Source organism: Mustelus asterias, unplaced genomic scaffold, assembly GCF_964213995.1.
Source record: "Mustelus asterias unplaced genomic scaffold, sMusAst1.hap1.1 HAP1_SCAFFOLD_44, whole genome shotgun sequence".
Classification (NCBI taxonomy): domain Eukaryota; kingdom Metazoa; phylum Chordata; class Chondrichthyes; order Carcharhiniformes; family Triakidae; genus Mustelus; species Mustelus asterias.
Window position 1 is genome coordinate 934,135 of NW_027590121.1, and position 17,507 is coordinate 951,641.

A 17,507-nucleotide genomic window follows, 5' to 3' on the forward strand; every position below is an offset into this window, starting at 1 on the left:
AAACTGATTACACACCACCGACATCAATCAGGAACATCTTTTTTGTGTCCAACCAAATAAACAAAATCAGCTTAACTTCGGGACAACTCAAAAGGGGCAGCTCCCTAAAAGGAGGGGAACCGCCCGAAACAAAAAACAAAGCGGAAAGGAAACTTAAAACATCAAATTAAAATTTGATTAAAGGGGTCAATAATACACCCCAGTCCCTACAGTGCCCAGCGGGCATGGAAGGCTTCAGTGGTGCCCTTGGACACTGCATGCTCCCTTTCCAGGGACACCTGGCCACGAATATAGCTGCACTAGAGGGGGCAGAGAGTCAGGTTGAAGACCCCTTCGATCGCCCTCTGCCTGGACCTGTAGATGGAATTAAATCAATCAGAGACTGATCATGTGAACCAGAGTTCAGGAACACCATTGATCATGTACAAAGGGCTGTGTCCAGAAAAAGTTAATAAGTATCAGCTTTCAGCTGCCTGGTTCACAGCTCAGAGAAGCTGAGAAGGAAGAAGATAGACAACAGTCTATCTGTATTATGTCACCCAGTGGCGGCATGTAGATGAGAAACAGGAGGGGCAAAGGATAAACACTTGGGGGACACCTAGTTCAGGGGCTTTGGAGAGGAAAGAGAGGTTGGAGATGGGGTAGCAGTTGGCAAAGACTGTGGGATTGAGTGTTTTTTTAGGATTGGTGATGACAGTGGATTTGAAAGTGAGAGGGACAGTGTGAGAGAAAAGAGAGAACCGTCAACAATATCACCTAATGTGGGGAAGTTGGATGATCAGCAGTTTAGTGAGAATAGGGTTGATGGAGCACAAGGTGGGTCTCATGGACAAGATGCAGAGGGCATGAAGGGAGATAGGAGAGAAACTGGAGAAAGCTGTAAGTTCTGGGCTTGGGCAAGATGGAACTTTAGACACGGTTTGTCCCGGTGGGCTTGTGGAAGGGAGGGAAGCAGCAGAGGCAGCTGATCAGATTGTCCCAATCTCACAAAGAAGCTCCATGAGCTCCTCACACTTGGAGGTGAGGATGGAAGAGACAGGGGAGCATGAGAACCCTTCAAAAGGAAATAACATATGTTAAAGGAGTTAAAAGATTAAACACTGTTAACACAAAGCTAATTTATTGAAATTATTTGTGAATTCGCTGGTGTCTCAGCAGGTTGGATGACTGAGTGAATCTCTTCCCACACTTGGGGCAGGTGAACGGCCTTTCCCTGGTGTGAACTCGCTGGTGTGTCAGCAGGGGGGATGACTGAGTGAATCCCTTCCCACACTGGGAGCAGGTGAATGGCCTCTCCCCAGTGTGAACTCGCTGATGTACAGTGAGGTCAGATGATGTCTTGAACCCAGTGTCACAGTGAGAGCACCTGAATGGTTTCTCGTCAGTGTGAACACGTTGATGGCGCATCAGTTCCCCAGAACTTTTAAAACACTTCTCACAGTCTGGGCATTTAAAAGGTCTCTCCTCAGTGTGAACTCGTTGATGGTGGAGCAGTTGCCGGGAACTTTTGTAGCACTTCCTGCAGTCTGGGCACTGAAATGGTCTCTTCTCATTGTGAACACTCTGGTGATTCAGCAGAGTGGATAATTGAGTGAATCCCTTCCCACACTCAGAACAGGTGAAAGGTCTCTCCCCAGTGTGAATTCGCTGGTGTGTCCGCAGGTTAGATGACCGACTGAACCCATTCCCACACACGGAGCAGGTGAATGGCCTCTCCCCGGTGTGAGTACGCTGGTGCTCAGTGAGTTGAGATGATTGTTTGAACCCAGTCCCACATTGAGAGCATCTGAATGGCCTCTCGTCACTGTGAGCACGTTGGTGGAGTATCAGGTCCCGGGAACTTTTATAGCACTTCCCACAGACTGGACATTTAAATGGTCTCTCGTCAGTGTGAACCCGCTGGTGCGCCATCAAGTCAGAGGACCGAGCGAATCCTTTCCCACACTCTGAGCAAGTGAATGGTCTCTTCCCAGTGTGAACTCGCTGGTGTCTCAGCAGGTTGCCTGACTGAGCGAATCCCTTCCCACAGTCGGAACAATTGAAAGGTCTCTCTCCAGTGTGAACTCGCTGGTGTTGCAGCAGGCTGGATGAGCGAGAGAATCCCTTCCCACACTTGGAGCAAGTGAATGACCTCTCCCCAGTGTGTCTGGGCCGATGAGTTTCCAGTTCACATGGAGATCTGAATCCCTCCCCACATTCCCACTGTTTCTCCCCACTGTGAACAGTGCTTTTTCCTTCCATGTTCAAAACTCACAAATATTCAGCTGACAATAAATTGGGTGACTCCATCTGATCCTGATGGGATGTTTGGTTTGAGTTTTCTGATTGGAAATCCTCCGCTTCAGATAATCTGAAATTGATTTTAAACAGAAAAAAGGGGATGAGAAAGAACTCACAAAAGGCAGGTTGTGAAATTGAGCTGAATTAATCTGGTTATTTATGGGGCTGGCACAAGGAAAAAGTGACCATGAAACCTGTTTGATCCTTTGTCAGAAGTGAAATGGTCACTAATGTCCTTCAGGGAAAAAAGCCGGCCTCTGGTCTGAGTCTACACAAGGTCCTGGCCTCTGCAACAACACAAGAAATAGGAGCAGGAGGAGGCCATTCAGCCTGTCGAAGCTGCTCTGCCTTTCAACCACATGTCATCATCATATTGAATGATGTAGCACCCTGGGCCAGAGAAATCTATGTTACAAGAGAGACAGAGAGAGAGACAGAGAGAAAGTAGCAAGAGACAGGGGCAAATGGGAGGCATTCTCTCGACCTAGAACTGAACCACAATCTCATAATCCCTCAACCTCCACCACCTGGATGGACCAGGGCAGCAAGAGTATGTGGACACCATCACCTGCAACTTCCCCTCCAAGCTACATAGCATCCGAACTTGTCTGACATCCAAGGTTGGATGAGCAGAAATGTCCCCCATTTAAAGATTAAAGTTTAAGCGAAAGTTTATTTATTAGTCACAAGTAAGGCTTTCATGAACGCTACAATGAAGTTACTGTGAAATTCCCCGAGTCGCCACACTCCGGCGCCTGTTTGGGTAGTTAACTAACACGTCTTTCAGACTGTGGGAGGAAACCGGAGAACTCAGAGGAAACCCACGCAGGCACGGGGGAGAACATGCAAGCTCCACGCAGACAGACAGTGACCCAAGCCGGGAATCGAACCCGGGTCCCTGACGCTGTGAGGTGGCAGTGCTAACCACTGTGCCACCCATGGCACATATATTGACGAATGCTGATCTACAAACAAATGCTCACTGAAATACAATGCTTCATTTTAAGATGCACCAAGATTGTAAATTTCTTATCCTTGTTTTCCTCCATGGTTGCAATCATCCCAATCTCTGTAATCTCCTCCAGGCCCACACCCTCCGAGATCTTTGCACTCATCTAATTTTGACCACTTGAGCATTCCTGATTTTAATCGTTCCATCATTACTGATTTTGCCTATTTCAGAAGCTCTGGAATTTCCTCCTTAAACCTCTCTGATTCGCCACCTCACTTTTCTCAGTTAAGATTCTCTTTAAAACCTAATATCTCGTCATGTGGCTCAATGTCAATTGTTATTTCATAACATTTCTCTGAAATGTCTTTAAAAGTTTAATTCTATTCATGCACAATATAAATACAAATAATGGTGACTGCCCTGGATATATATCATTGTTCTGCCTCATCAGTAAGAAACTGGAAGTGACAGAGTGAAGCAGGCGAATAGAGATTCTCACTTGGAGATAATCAAAATTGTTGCCCCCAACAAAGGTGGCGGCGATGGACACATTCTGCTGCTCCTGCCCCGAACAAAGATGGAGCCGCGCATGCGCTCTTCTGCTAATGCCTGGATAAAGATAGCGGCCGCTGAGCCCAGCTCTGTGAGAAAGCTGCGGCCCCTGCTGCAGGGAGGGGGCAACGGTTCGCGGGAAACGGTGGGATATTTTTCCGTATTTGCGGTTCATGTAACGTGTTTACGTTACGTATCCAGTCACTCACCTGATCCGTGGTTCCCTTCGTCTCGCCATTCTCTCCGTTACGGATGGCAGATCCAAGGAACAAAAGCTTGTCTCCGTCGCCATTAACTAGACTGCGCATGCTTCACTCACAGCCAAGCCCCGCCCCCTCATTCACTCTGATTGGTTGGAGGGCCAGCTTATTCACACTGAGGAGAACATAGAACATAGAAAAGCTACAGCACAAACAGGCCCTTCGGCCCACAAGTTGCGCCGAACAATTTCCTTACCTTCTAGGCTCATCTATAACCCTCTATCTTACTAACCTCCATGAACCTATCCAAAAGTCTCTTAAAAGACTCAATCGAATCCGCTTCCACCACCACTACCAGCAGCCGATTCCACGCACCCACCACTCTCTGAGTGAAAAACTTACCCCTAACATCTCCTCTGTACCGACTCCCCAGCACCCTAAACCTGTGGCCTCTCGTGACAACCATTTCAGCCCTGGGTAAAAGCCTCTGAGAATCCACTCTATCAATACCTCTCAACATCTTATATACCTCTAAGTGGTCACCTCTCATCCTTCACCTCTCCAAGGAGAATAGACCTAGCTCTCTCAACCTATCCTCATCAGGCATACCACTTAATCCCAGCAACATCCTCGTAAATCTCCTCTGCACCCGTTCTATGGCTTCCACATCCTTTCTGTAATGAGGCGACCAGAACTGGGCACAGTACTCCAGGTGGGGTCTGACCAGGATCCTATACAGCTGCAGCATTATCTCCCGATTTCTGAACTCAAAGAACAAAGAAAAAAGAACAGTACAGCACAGGAAAGAGACCCGAGAAGACTGCATTCACTGTGGAAAGAGGTTCAGGTCCTCAGCCAACCTCACTGCGCACCAGTGAATTCACACTGGGGAGAAGCCGTACACCTGCTCCGTGTGTGGGGAGGAATTTGCCCAGTTATCCAGCCTCCAGTACCACCAGGAAGTTCACACTCAGGAGAGGCCATTCAACTGCAGTGCCTGTGGGAAGAATTTCAGATCTTCATCCAACCTCATTGAACACCAGCGAGCTCACACTGGGGAGAGGCCATTTATCTGCTCTATATGTGGGAAGGGATTCACAAAGTCCTCCAACTTGATGGTACACCAGTGAATTCATACCGGGGATAGGCCATTTATCTGCTGTGTGTGGGGGAAGGGATTCACGGAGGCAGCTAAAGAGCGGAGACATCAGCGAGTTCAAAAGTGACTGAAGGGATTGAATTCTGCTGTTGTTAGTGCTGCTGTTTATCACATTCAGGATTGATAATCTGACAATATCTGATTTGATTTTGCTGATGTTAACAAACCCTGTGGCTGGAGTTCAATATTCTGGAAATGTCACTGATTTTCGGGGCTGCAATGTCCCTTTTTAAACGCACATTCTGTGATCTTTCTCCTAAATTCAAGAATTCAGGAACTGGTTTACAATAAAATTATAAACTTTTACTTCAATCCTAAATTGATAACAAAATCCAGAAGTCAATGTTTAAAAGGGTCCATTAATTAACATCTCCAATTAGAAAGTGTTGATTAATCCTTGCTGACAATTACTGATTTACACGTTCTTCACAGTGACATTCCCATTCTGAAATGAAATTATCAAGGAAAATTGAACAAAATAGTGAAATATTTTACAGACACATCAATTAAAACTTTAACAATCAACATTGATATTGATGCAACTGGAAAGTCGCTGAGTTCAATAATTTCTGACACAGCAGCAGCAACATTTGGTAAAGGTGGAACACACAACAAACCAAAAGAGAAAATGCTGGAAAATGTCAGCAGGTCTGGCAGCATCTGTAAGGAGAGAAAAGAGCTGACGTTTCGGGTCCAGATGACCCCACACACAACAAAGACTGGTTTGAGATCCATTCAGCAGAGATGACGTGTCATTGAAGCAAAAAGCAAAGTCTACTTGATGGTACAACATAAACCCAACAGCTGGAACACTGTGTCACTTGAAAATAGCCAGGAAAAATGTGTAAAAACAGCGCGATACTGTGCCAATAATCACTGGACCAGCTGATATCAAGAAATTCAAAAACTGACAATGCTGAAAAATCTCGGCCGGTCTGATAGCTTCTGTGGAGAGAGAATAGAGCCAACGTTTCCAGCCTGGATGACCCAGCTAGAAGAGAAGTGAACAATTGGTATTGAATCTAAAATGCTGCCAGCTGCTGCGCTGAGAAAAATGAAATGTTCTAATTACTGAGTGAAAAATGTACTTGTACTATATTTTACATTTAGTCTTGCTGGAAGCTCAAGGGTTTGTATTGCTGATTCTGATCATTCGAGTAGCGTCTTGATTACATATCGATGATATGTAATCAAGAAATTAAAACAAGCTCGTGGTTTAGGAATTACTGGGTTAATCAGAAATCATTTGTGAGAAGTGAATAAGGATGGGGAAATCAGGAAACAATTGCCACTTAATCAGTCTTAAATGTATTGAATTTATAGGACAGTGTAGACTGTTTATCCCAACCAAAAGCGTCTCTCCAGCACAGACCTGAAACAAGACAAACTTGGTAGGGTGGGGTGATCATGGCCTATATGTAAACTCACTACATAAAGGTTAAACAGGATGTCGCAGCAAGCAATGAACCACAAAGTGACTGAAGAGACTTCCAATGGGCTGACGAATGGCAGATGGAGTTTAATTTAGATAAATGTGAAGTGATGCATTTTGATAGATCAAAACAGGGCAGGACTTACTCAGTTAATGGTTGGGCATTGGGGAGAGTTATAGAACAAAGAGATCTAGGGGTACAGGTTCATAGCTCCTTGAAAGTGGAGTCACAGGTGGACAGAGTGGTGAAGAAGGCATTCGGCATGCTTGGTTTCATCGGTCAGAACATTGAATCCAGGAGTTGAGACATCTTATTGAAGTTGTACAAGACATTGATAAGGCCACACTTGGAATACTGTGTACAGTTCTGGTCACCCTATTATAGAAAGGATATTATTAAACTAGGAAGAGTGCAGAAAAGATTTACTAGGATGCTACTGAGATTTGATGGTTTGAGATATAAGGAGAGGCTGGATAAACTGTGACATTTTTCTCTGGAGCGTAGAAGGCTGAGGGGTGATCTTATAGAGGTCTATAAAATAATGAGGGGCACAGATCAGCTCGATAGTCAATATTTTTTCCCAAAGGTAGGGGAGTCTAAAACTAGAGGGCATAGGTTTAAATTGAGAGAGGAGAGATACAAGAGGGTCCAGAGGGGCAATTTTTTCACAGAGGATGGTAAGCATCTGGAACAAGCTGCCAGATTAGTAGTAGAGGCGGGTACAATTTTGTGTTTTAAAAAGTGGTTACATGGGTAAGATGGGTATAGAGGGATGTGGGCCAAATGCGGGCAATTGGGACTGGCTTTGTGGTTAAAAAAAGGGGCGACATGAACAAGTTGGGCCAAAGGGCCTGTTTCCATGCTGTAAACCTCTCTGACTCGAATGGAAATAGCAGGGAATTCACTGAACATCTGTCCCTTGCAAATGATAATTAAATAAATGATTGACATAAACACCAACACGAGCCACCACACCACCACCCCGCGCCCCCCCCCTCCCCCGCCGCCACAGAAATAAGCTACATAAATGGAATTTTGTGTGGGGAAATCACTTCAAACAACAAAGAGCTTTTCAAAGTGGCTAAAGGTGACTGAGACAGGAGATCGGCATCCTTCTGATCCGGGATCAGTAAACCATTCCGAGGAGAATATCACCTCCAGACACGGAGATCAGTATCCCCCTGATCCGGGATCAGTAAACCCTTCCGAGGAGAATATCACCTCCAGCGATTAGCGGAGATCAGTATTTCCTTCATCCGGGATCTTACCTATTACAGGTTGTATGTCTTTTATGTATCATATCTAAACTGTTGCTTCTTAATAACTGAGTGAAAAATCACCGATGACTTCTTTCCATTTTTCAAATGCTCAGGCCAGCATTTATTGCCCCTTCCTCATTACTCTTGTGAAGGTGGTGGTGAGCTGCCTTCTTCAATCACTGCAGTCCCTGTGGTACAGGTACACGGTGCTGTTAGGGAGGGAGCTTTTAAACCTCTTCTCACAGTCCAAGCATTTAAACAGTCTCTTCTCATTGTGAACAAGTTGATATTTACTGAGATACAATGACTGAGTGAATCCCTTCCCACACATGGAGCAGGTAAACAGCCTCTGCTCAGTGTTGTGCTTGTGTTGCAGCAGATCCATTGCACTTTTAAATCTCGTCACAATCAGAACATCAAAACCATTTATTTTTCGGTCTGAACAAGTTGATGTGAAATAAAGCTGCTGAACTGATTGAATCCCCTGTCACACACGGAGCAGGTGAACATGCTCCCTCAGTGGGAGTGCACTGGTGTTTTAGCAGGCTGGATGACAGTGAATCCCTTCCCACACTCAAATCAGAGGAATGTCCTCCCACCAGTGTGAACCCGCAGGTGTTCAGTGATTTGGGATGAAGTAGTGAATCAGTTCCCAGATGAAGAGCAGCTGAACAGCCTCTCTCAGTGTGAGTGGTTTGGTGTCTCTGCAGATTCCCTGCACTTTTAAAGCTCTTTCCACAGTCAGAGCATTTAAATGGTCTCTTATCAGTGTGAACAAGCTGATGGTTGCTGAGCTGTGATGACTGAGTGAATCCCTTCCCACACACAGAGCAAGCAAACGGCCTCTCCCCTGTGTGAAGAGGCTGGTGTTTCATCAGTTCATTTCTGCTTTTAAACCTCTTCCCACAGTCAGAACATTTACAGGGTCTCTCATCGGAGTGAACAATTTTGTGTCTTCTGAGGTAGGATAAACATGTGAATCCCTTGCCACATAGGGAGCAGGTGAAAGGTTTCTCCCCAGTGTGAAGACTCTGGTGTTCACCGAGGTGAGATGTCGTAGTGAATCTCTTCCCACACTCAGCGCAGGTGAATGGTCTCTCTCCAGTGTGGATGCGCTGGTGTCTGAGAAGATGGGATGATTTAACAAATCCTTTCCCACAAAAGGAGCAAACAAACGGTCTCTCCCCAGTGTGAACACGCTTGTGTTCAGTGAGGGTGGAATACTGCCTGAAATGTTTCCCACACTGAGAGCAGCTGAATGGTCTCTCCCCAGTGCGAACACGCTTGTGTTCAGTGAGGTGGGAAGCACAAGTGAATCCCTTCCCACACATGGAGCAGGTGAAGGGTTTCTCCCCAGTGTGAACACGTAGGTGTTCAGTGAGGTGAGATACTTGCCTGAGGTTCTTCCCACATTGAGAGCAATTGAATGGTCTCTCGCCAGTGTGAACCCGTTGATGGTGAATTAAACCCTCAGAACTCTTAAAACTGTTCCCACAGTCAGAGCATTTAAAAGGTCTGTCCTCAGTGTGAACTCGCTGGTGTGACACCAGGCTAAATGACTGAGCGAATCCTTTACCACACATACAGCAGATGAATGGTCTCTCCCCAGTGTGACAGCGTCGATGAATTTCCAGCTGAGATGGGGTTTTACAAACTTTTCCACAGTTTCTCCATGGTGCTGGTGTCTTTGTGTCTCTCCAGGTTGGATGATCTGTTAAATCCTTGTCCACACAGAACACGTGTACGGTTTCACCTGACAGTGAATGGTGTGATGTTTTTCAGGCTGCGTAACTGGGTAAAGCTCTTTCCACAGTCAGTTCACTGGAACAGTCTCACTCCAGTGTGTGCATGTGTCTCGATGCTTCTCCAGTCACACTGATGTTTGAAATATTTTCCCACAGGCAGAACAAACATTTTTCCTTCCACATTCAAAGGCTAATTGAGTTTAGGTGCTGATAAATCGAATGATTGTAAAATATTCGTATGAAATTTGATTTGAGTTTCCCTTCAAATATCCTGCAAAAGAAGATAACAAAACTACTGTCAGTCCAGGATAGAAATTCTGAACAGACAATTCTAGTTTCTCTGGAACATTTTTTCCGCTTGTTCCCCCAAACCTGTAAATCCCCGTTCCACACCCTCTCCCTCCTCCCTGGGCTGAAATCCAAACCCATCTCATCATCTCCAACATTCTTTTCCTCCATTCCCAGTTTTCTCCCTCCCTCCCTCTCCTCTGTCTGGATTCAGTTCTGATCAATGACATGTCATTGATGAAGACGAACATCTCGTCAAGACCATCCCCACACCCCCACTTCTTGCCTTCAAACAACCGCACAACCTCAAACAGACCATTGTCCGCAGCAAACTAACCAGCCTTCAGGAGAACAGTGACCACGACACCACACAACCCTGCCACAGCAACCTCTGCAAGACGTGCCGGATCATCGACACGGATGTCATCGTCTCACGTGAGAACACCATCTACCTGATACACGGTACCTACTCTTGCAACTCGGCCAACATTGTCTACCTGATACGCTGCAGGAAAGGATGCCCCGAGGCATAGTACATTGGGGAAACCATGCAGACGCTACGACAACGGCTGAATGAACACCGCTCGACAATCACCAGGCAAGACCGTTCACATCCTGTTGGGGAACACTTCAGCGGTCATGGGCATTCAGCCTCTGATCTTCGGGTAAGCATTCTCCAAGGCGGCCTTCACGACACACGACAGCGCAGAGTCGCTGAGCAGAACTGAGAGCCAAGTTCCGCACACATGAGGGCGGCCTAAACCGGGATCTTGGGTTCATGTCACACTATCGGTAACCCCCACAGCTTGCCTCCTGGACTTGCAGAATCTCACTGGCTGTCCTGTCTGGAGACAATACTCATTTCATTAACCTGTGCCCAATCCCTCCACTCACACTGTCTGTATCTTTAAGACCTGATTAGCTGTAAAGATTTGCATTCTAATCAGTATTCTGTAACTTGATTTTCTGTCTCTGTATGCCCTGTTTGAGAGCAGATATCCACTCAATCGGACAAAGGAGCAGCGCTCCGAAAGCTAATGGCATTTGCTGCCAAATAAACCTGTTGGACTTTAACCTGGTGTTGTTAAAACTCTTCCTGTGGATTCAGTTCTCCAGCTGCTTTCTGCAGACTGACAATAAAACCAATGGGTCTTTTTGGGGATGTTGGGGCCTCCAGCGGGTGTTTGTGAATCCTCCCCGCCCACCTCCCAGGGTTTCCTTCCTTCCCAGAGATCAGAGTCCTCATTGATTTGAGGCCAAAGTGTAACCTCTTATTTATTGTCCCCCTCCCCCATCCTCTGATGTGAACCATCCTCCAGTGGCTGAGCCAGGATGGGGCCGTTAACCTGGGCCTGTTCCCGGGAGGGAGGGAGGGAGAAGCCCCGCAGCTGCAAACCAGGGAGCTGACAATGATTCTGAAGGGTTTGCGGATCCACAAAGTGTTTCCAAATCCTCGCCGCCACCGCCTAACGCTGACTCCGCTTCTCCGGGACAAACAAGCGCCAAGGCCAGCAATGACACTGCGCGTGCTCCACATCACAATGCCCAGGGGACTGATTGACGGCAGCTCCGAACCAATCGGAAGAGGGGGCGGGACTGGAGGACCGAGCGGGAGCGGCTGGTCCTCCAACCAATCGGAGTGAATGAGGGGCGGGACCTGAAACATGCGCAGCTCCGGACCAATCGGAAGAGTTCCCTGTTCCACCCATGGGAGACGTGCGCGTGCGCAGTAAGCAAAGGCGTCTGCAGCACGCGCAGTGCGGGTGACAGCAAGTGGAGAGAAGTTCCTCTGTCTCATCAGCAGCCGGTAAGGATGCAGAAACATCGAGGGAGCAATGGAACCGGCGGATGGACGTAGACGGTTTCTAAATACCTGTTAAAGGCCTCAAAAATCGAATATGAGCCCGTGTTTGCAGCTTCAGGTCTTTTTCCCGAGACGAAGCTCAGGTTTACAGCCGCCATCTTGATTGAGCAGGGAGCAGAGCGCATGCGCTGGTGTCTTGGTGACGCAACCGTGAGGGGGCGGGTCTTTGTGTTTCTGCTCCCACCGGGTCCTAGTGCTCGGAAACATGACTAAATATGAGCATCAGATTTTCAAACAGCTTCACCCACTCCCAGGCTGCACCTCACGTTTGCAGCCGAGAGAAGTTAATGGGTCATGTACATATTCAGTATGAGAGGTTGCATCCGGAATACTTACCTGAAGCGGTTACACGGCTTTTGTACTTGTTGGAGTTTAGAAGGTTGAGGAGGAATTTATTGAAACTTACAGGATACGGCGAGGCCTGGACAGAGTGGACGTGGAGAGGATGTTTCCACAAGTAGATAAAACTAGAACCAGAGGGTACAACCTCAGACTAAAGGGATGTTCCTTTCAAACAGAGATGAGGAAGAATTTCTTCAGCCAGAGTCATCGAGGTTTACAGCATGGAAACAGGCCCTTCGGCCCAACTTGTCCATGCCGCCCTTTTTTTTAAAACCCCTGAAGCTAATCCCAATTGCCTGCATTTGGCCCACATTCCTCTATTCCCATCGCACCCATGTAACTATCTAAATGCTTTTTAAAAGATACAATTGTACCCACAGCTTGTTCCAGACACTCACCACCCTCTGTGTGAACAAATTGCCCCTCTGGACACTTTTGTATGTCTCCCCTCTCACCTTAAACCTATGCCCTCTAGTTTTAGACTCCCCTACCTTTGGGAAAAGATATTGACTATCTACCTTGTCTATGCCCCTCATTATTTTATAGACTTCTATAAGATCACCCCTCAGCCTCCTACGCTCCAGAGAAAAAAGTTCCAGTCCATTCAGCCTCTCCTTATACTCAATCCATCAAGTCCCGGTAGCATCCTACTAAATCTTTTCTGCACTCTTTCTAGTTTAATAATATCCTTTCTATAATAGGGTGACCAGAATTGCACACAGTATTCCAAGTGTGGCCTTACCAATGTCTTGTACAACTTCAACAAGACGTCCCAACTCCTGTATTCAATGTTCTGACCGATGAAACCAAGCATGCCGAATGCCTTCTTCACCACTCTGTCCACCTGTGACTCCACTTTCAAGGAGCTATGAACATGTACCCCTAGATCTCTTAGTTCTGTAACTCTCCCCAACGCCCTACCATTAACTGAGTAAGTCCTGTCCTGGTTCAATCTACCAAAATGCATCACTTCGCATTTGTCTAAATTAAATTCCATCTGCCATTCGTCAGCCCACTGGCCCACCAGAGAGTGGTGAATCTGTGGAACTCTTTGCCACAGAAGGCTGTGGAGGCCGGGTCATTGAGTGTCTTTAAGACTGAGATAGATAGGTTCTTGATTAATAAGTGGATCAGGGGTTATGGGGAAAAGGTAGGAGAATGGGGATGAGAAAAATATCAGCCCATGACTGAATGGTGAAGCAGCCTCGATGGGCCGAGTCGCCTAATTCTGCTCCTATGTCTTATGGCCTTTTGGTTACACTTCAGCCCCAGGCTCCTCATGTTTACATAGAAACATGCATAGAAAATAGAAGCGGAAGTAGACCATACAGCCCTTTGAACGTTCCCTGCCATTCATTATGGTCATGGCTGATCCTCAAATTCAATACCCTTGTCCCACCCATCCCCCCATAATATCCCTTTTGCCCCAAGAGATATATATCTACTTTTGAGGAATGGAGATCCAAAGATTCACGACCCACTGTGAGAAAAATATCTAATCTCTGTCTCTATGGCAACACTTGTTTAAACAGTGACCCGAGATTCTCCCATAAGAGTAAACAACACTTCCAACAAGTTGTTGGAAGGTATTTTGAGAGACAGGATCTACAGGCATGTAGAGAGGCAAGGACTGATTAGAAACAGTCAGCATGGCTTTGGAGTGGAAAATCATGTCTCACAAATTTGATTGAGTTTTTTGAATGGGTAACCAAGAAGGTAGATGAGGGCAGTGCAGTTAATGTTCTTTACATGGACTTTAGCAAGGCCTTTGACAAGGTATCAAATGGTAAGTTGTTGCATAAGGGTAATCTCACGGGATCCAGGATGAGGTAGCCAAATAGGTACAAAACTGGCTTGATGACAGAAGACAGAGGGTGGTTGTAGATCGTTGTTTTTCAAACTGGAGGCCTGTGACCAGCCGTGTGCCTCAGGGATCGGTGTTGGGTCCACTGTTATTTGTCGTTTATATTCATGATGTGGATGAGAATTTAGTAGGCATGGTTAGTAAGTTTGCAGATGACACCAGGATTGGTGGCATAGTGGACAGTGAAGAAGGTTACCTAGGATTGCATCGGGATCTTGATCAATTGGGCCAGTGGGCTGGTGAATGGCAGATGGAGTTTAATTTTGATAAATGCGAGGTGATGCATTTTGGTAGATTGAACCAGGACAGGACTTACTCAGTTAATGGTAGGGCATTGGGGAGAGTTACAGAACAAAGAGATCTCGGGGTACAGGTTCATAGGTAGAGTGGTGAAGAAGGCATTCGGCATGCTTGGTTTCATTGGTCAGAACATTAAATACAGGAGTTGGGACGTCTTGTTGAAGTTGTACAAGACTTGTGTCAGACCACACTTGGAATACTGTGTGCAGTTCTGGTCACCCTATTATAGAAAGGTTGTTATTAAACGAGAAAGAGTGCAGAAAAGATTTACGAGGATGCTACTGGGATTTGATGGTTATAAGGAGAGACTGGATAGACTGGGAATTTTTTTTCTGGAGCGCAGGAGGCATAGGGGTGATCCTATAGCGGTCTATAAAATAATGAGGGCCATAGATCAGCTAGAAAGTCAATATCTTTTTGCAAAGGTAGGGGAGTCTAAAACTAGAGGGCATAGATTTCAGGTGAGAAGGGAGAGATACACAAAGGGTCCAGTGGGGCAATATTTTCATACAGAGGGTGGAGAGTGTCTTGAACAAGCTGCCAGAGGTAGTAGTAGAGGCGGGTACAACTTTGTCTTTTGAAAAGCGTTTAGACAGTTACACGGGTATGATGGGTATAGAGGGATATGGGCCAAATGCGGGCAATTGGGACTAGTTTCGGGGTTAAAAAAAGGGGCAGCATGGACAAGTTGGGCTGAAGGCCTGTTTCCATGCTATAAACCTCGATGACTCCTCTCCACATCCAAGACCTTTCAGGATCTGAAAGGTTTAAATTAAGTTGCCTCTTACTCTTTTAAACTCGAGCAGAGACTGTCTCACTGCTCCTCATCAGACTATCCACCTATTCCAGGTGTTAGTCGACTAAACCTTCTATGAACTTCTCATGCATTTATATTTTTCCTTAAATAAGGAAATCGATAATGTAGACATTGCTCCAGATACAGACTCACCGTGTGCAACTGAAACATAACTTCCCTGCTTTTACTCCATTCCCCTCATAACAAATAATGGCTTTCTGAATTACTTGTACCTGTATTTTCTATCGTGATGAATTTTGGACATTTTTTGTTACAGGGGGTTAGAAATTGAGGATTTACACACAACAACCTCAAACCAAGAGAAAATGTTGTCTCTTCTGATATGGGCTTTCTGAATGGGATAAGTAGGGAGATGTGAATGGAATGTTTCCACTTGTTGGTTCTTCCATGACTGGAAACCATGAACAGACAACAAATAAATCAAACAGGAAAATAGGAGATGTTTCTTTCTTCAGACAGTTGTTAGAATTTGGAACTCACTGCGACTGGAAGTGGTTGACACAAATACTTTAGATGCTTTCAAAAGGAAAATATATGAGCCTATGCGAGAAAAAGGTTTGGAAAAATCAACTGAAAAGCTGAGATGTGGTGATCAGAATGAGAGGAGACTCATGTGGAGGATAAGCTCCAGGACAGACTCGATAAACCGAATGGCCTGTTTGTGTATTGTCACAGACAGAACAAACAATTCTCCTTCCCTGTTCAAAGACAATGACAATCAGCTCCGAATGATCCGAGTGACTGTCAGATCTCAACGTGATGTTTGGTTTGTGTTTTCTTGCTGTAAATCCTCCTTTCCAATATCCTGCAAAGGGAGTTTACAAAAGTCATCACTGTCAGTCCAGGACAGATGTATTCATAGAATTCCACAGTTCGGAAGGAGGCTATTTGGCCCATCAAGTCAACTCTCTGACAGAGCATCCCACCAAGGCCCCAACAACATAACCCAACTTATTTACCCCACCAATCTCCCCAACCTACACACCCTGGGGGAAAAATGGGTAATTTAGCATGGCCAATCCACCTAACCTGAATATCTTTGGACTGTGGGAGAAAACCGGAGCACCCGGAGGAAATCCACGCCGACAAGTGGAGAATGTGCAAACTCCACTGTGTCTCGTCACTGGACACAGGTGAGGTCCCAGAGGATTGGAGGATAGCCAATGTGGTCCCGTTATTTAAGAAGGGTAGGAAGGATAACCCGGGTAATTATAGGCCGGTGAGCTTGACGTCCGTGGTGGGGAAGTTGTTGGAGAAGATTCTTAAAGATAGGATGTATGCGCATTTAGAAAGGAATAAACTCATTAACGATAGTCAACATGGTTTTGTGAGAGGGAGGTCATGCCTCACTAACCTGGTGGTGTTTTTTGAAGAAGTGACCAAAATGGTTGACGAAGGAAGGGCCGTGGATGTTGTCTATATGGACTTTAGTAAAGCGTTTGACAAAGTCCCTCATGGTAGGCTAGTGAAAAAGGTTGGATCCCATGGGATAAAGGGGGAGGTGGCTAGATGGGTGGAGAACTGGCTTGGTCATAGAAGACAGAGGGTGGTAGTGGAAGGGTCTTTTTCCGGCTGGAGGCCTGTGACTAGTGGTGTACCGCAGGGCTCTGTATTGGGACCTCTGCTGTTTGTGATTTATATAAATGATCTGGAAGAAGGAGTAACTGGGGTGATCAGTAAGTTTGCGGACGACACAAAACTGGCAGAACTTGCAGATAGTGAGGAACATTGTCAGAGGCTACAGAAGGATATAGATAGGCTGGAAATTTGGGCAAGGAAATGGCAGATGGAGTTCAATCCTGATAAATGCGAAGTGATGCATTTTGGTGGGAATAATGTAGGGAGGAGCTACACGATAAATGGAAGAACCATAAAGGGTGTAGAGACGCAGAGGGACCTGGGTGTGCAAGTCCACAGATCTTTGAAGGTGATGTCACAGGTGGAGAAGGTGGTGAAGAAGGCATATGGCATGCTTGCCTTTATAGGACGGGGCATAGAGTATAAAAGTTGGGGTCTGATGTTGCAGATGTATAGAACGTTGGTTCGGCTGCATTTGGAATACTGCGTCCAGTTCTGGTCGCCACACTACCAGAAGGACGTGGAGGCTTTGGAGAGAGTACTGAGGAGGTTTACCAGGATGTTGCCTGGTATGGAGGGGCTTGGTTATGAGGAGAGATTGGGGAAACTGGGGTTGTTCTCCTTGGAAAGACGGAGGATGAGGGGAGACTTAATAGAGGTGTATAAAATTATGAAAGGCATAGATAGGGTGAACGGTGGGAAGCTTTTCCCCGGGTCGGTGGTGACGTTCACGAGGGGTCATAGGTTCAAGGTGAAGGGGGGGAGGTTTAACACAGATATCAGAAGGACATATTTCACACAGAGGGTCGTGGGGGCCTGGAATGTGTTGCCGGGCAAGGTGGTGGAGGCGGACACACTGGGAACGTTTAAGACT

General features: G+C 46.2%; 2 protein-coding genes across 2 annotated transcripts in view; both read right to left on the reverse strand.

Moving 5' to 3' along the window:
* The window catches only part of LOC144483022 (uncharacterized), a 1,062,789-nt gene that overhangs the window by 223,050 nt on the left and 822,232 nt on the right, over nucleotides 1-17,507 (reverse strand). The window lies entirely within an intron of this gene.
* The window catches only part of LOC144482982 (uncharacterized), a 162,871-nt gene continuing 146,492 nt past the window's right edge, over nucleotides 1,129-17,507 (reverse strand). The window contains 2 exon segments of the mRNA XM_078201810.1: nucleotides 1,129-2,122; nucleotides 8,586-9,455. Coding sequence (XP_078057936.1) covers nucleotides 1,129-2,122; nucleotides 8,586-9,455 — 1,864 coding nt within the window.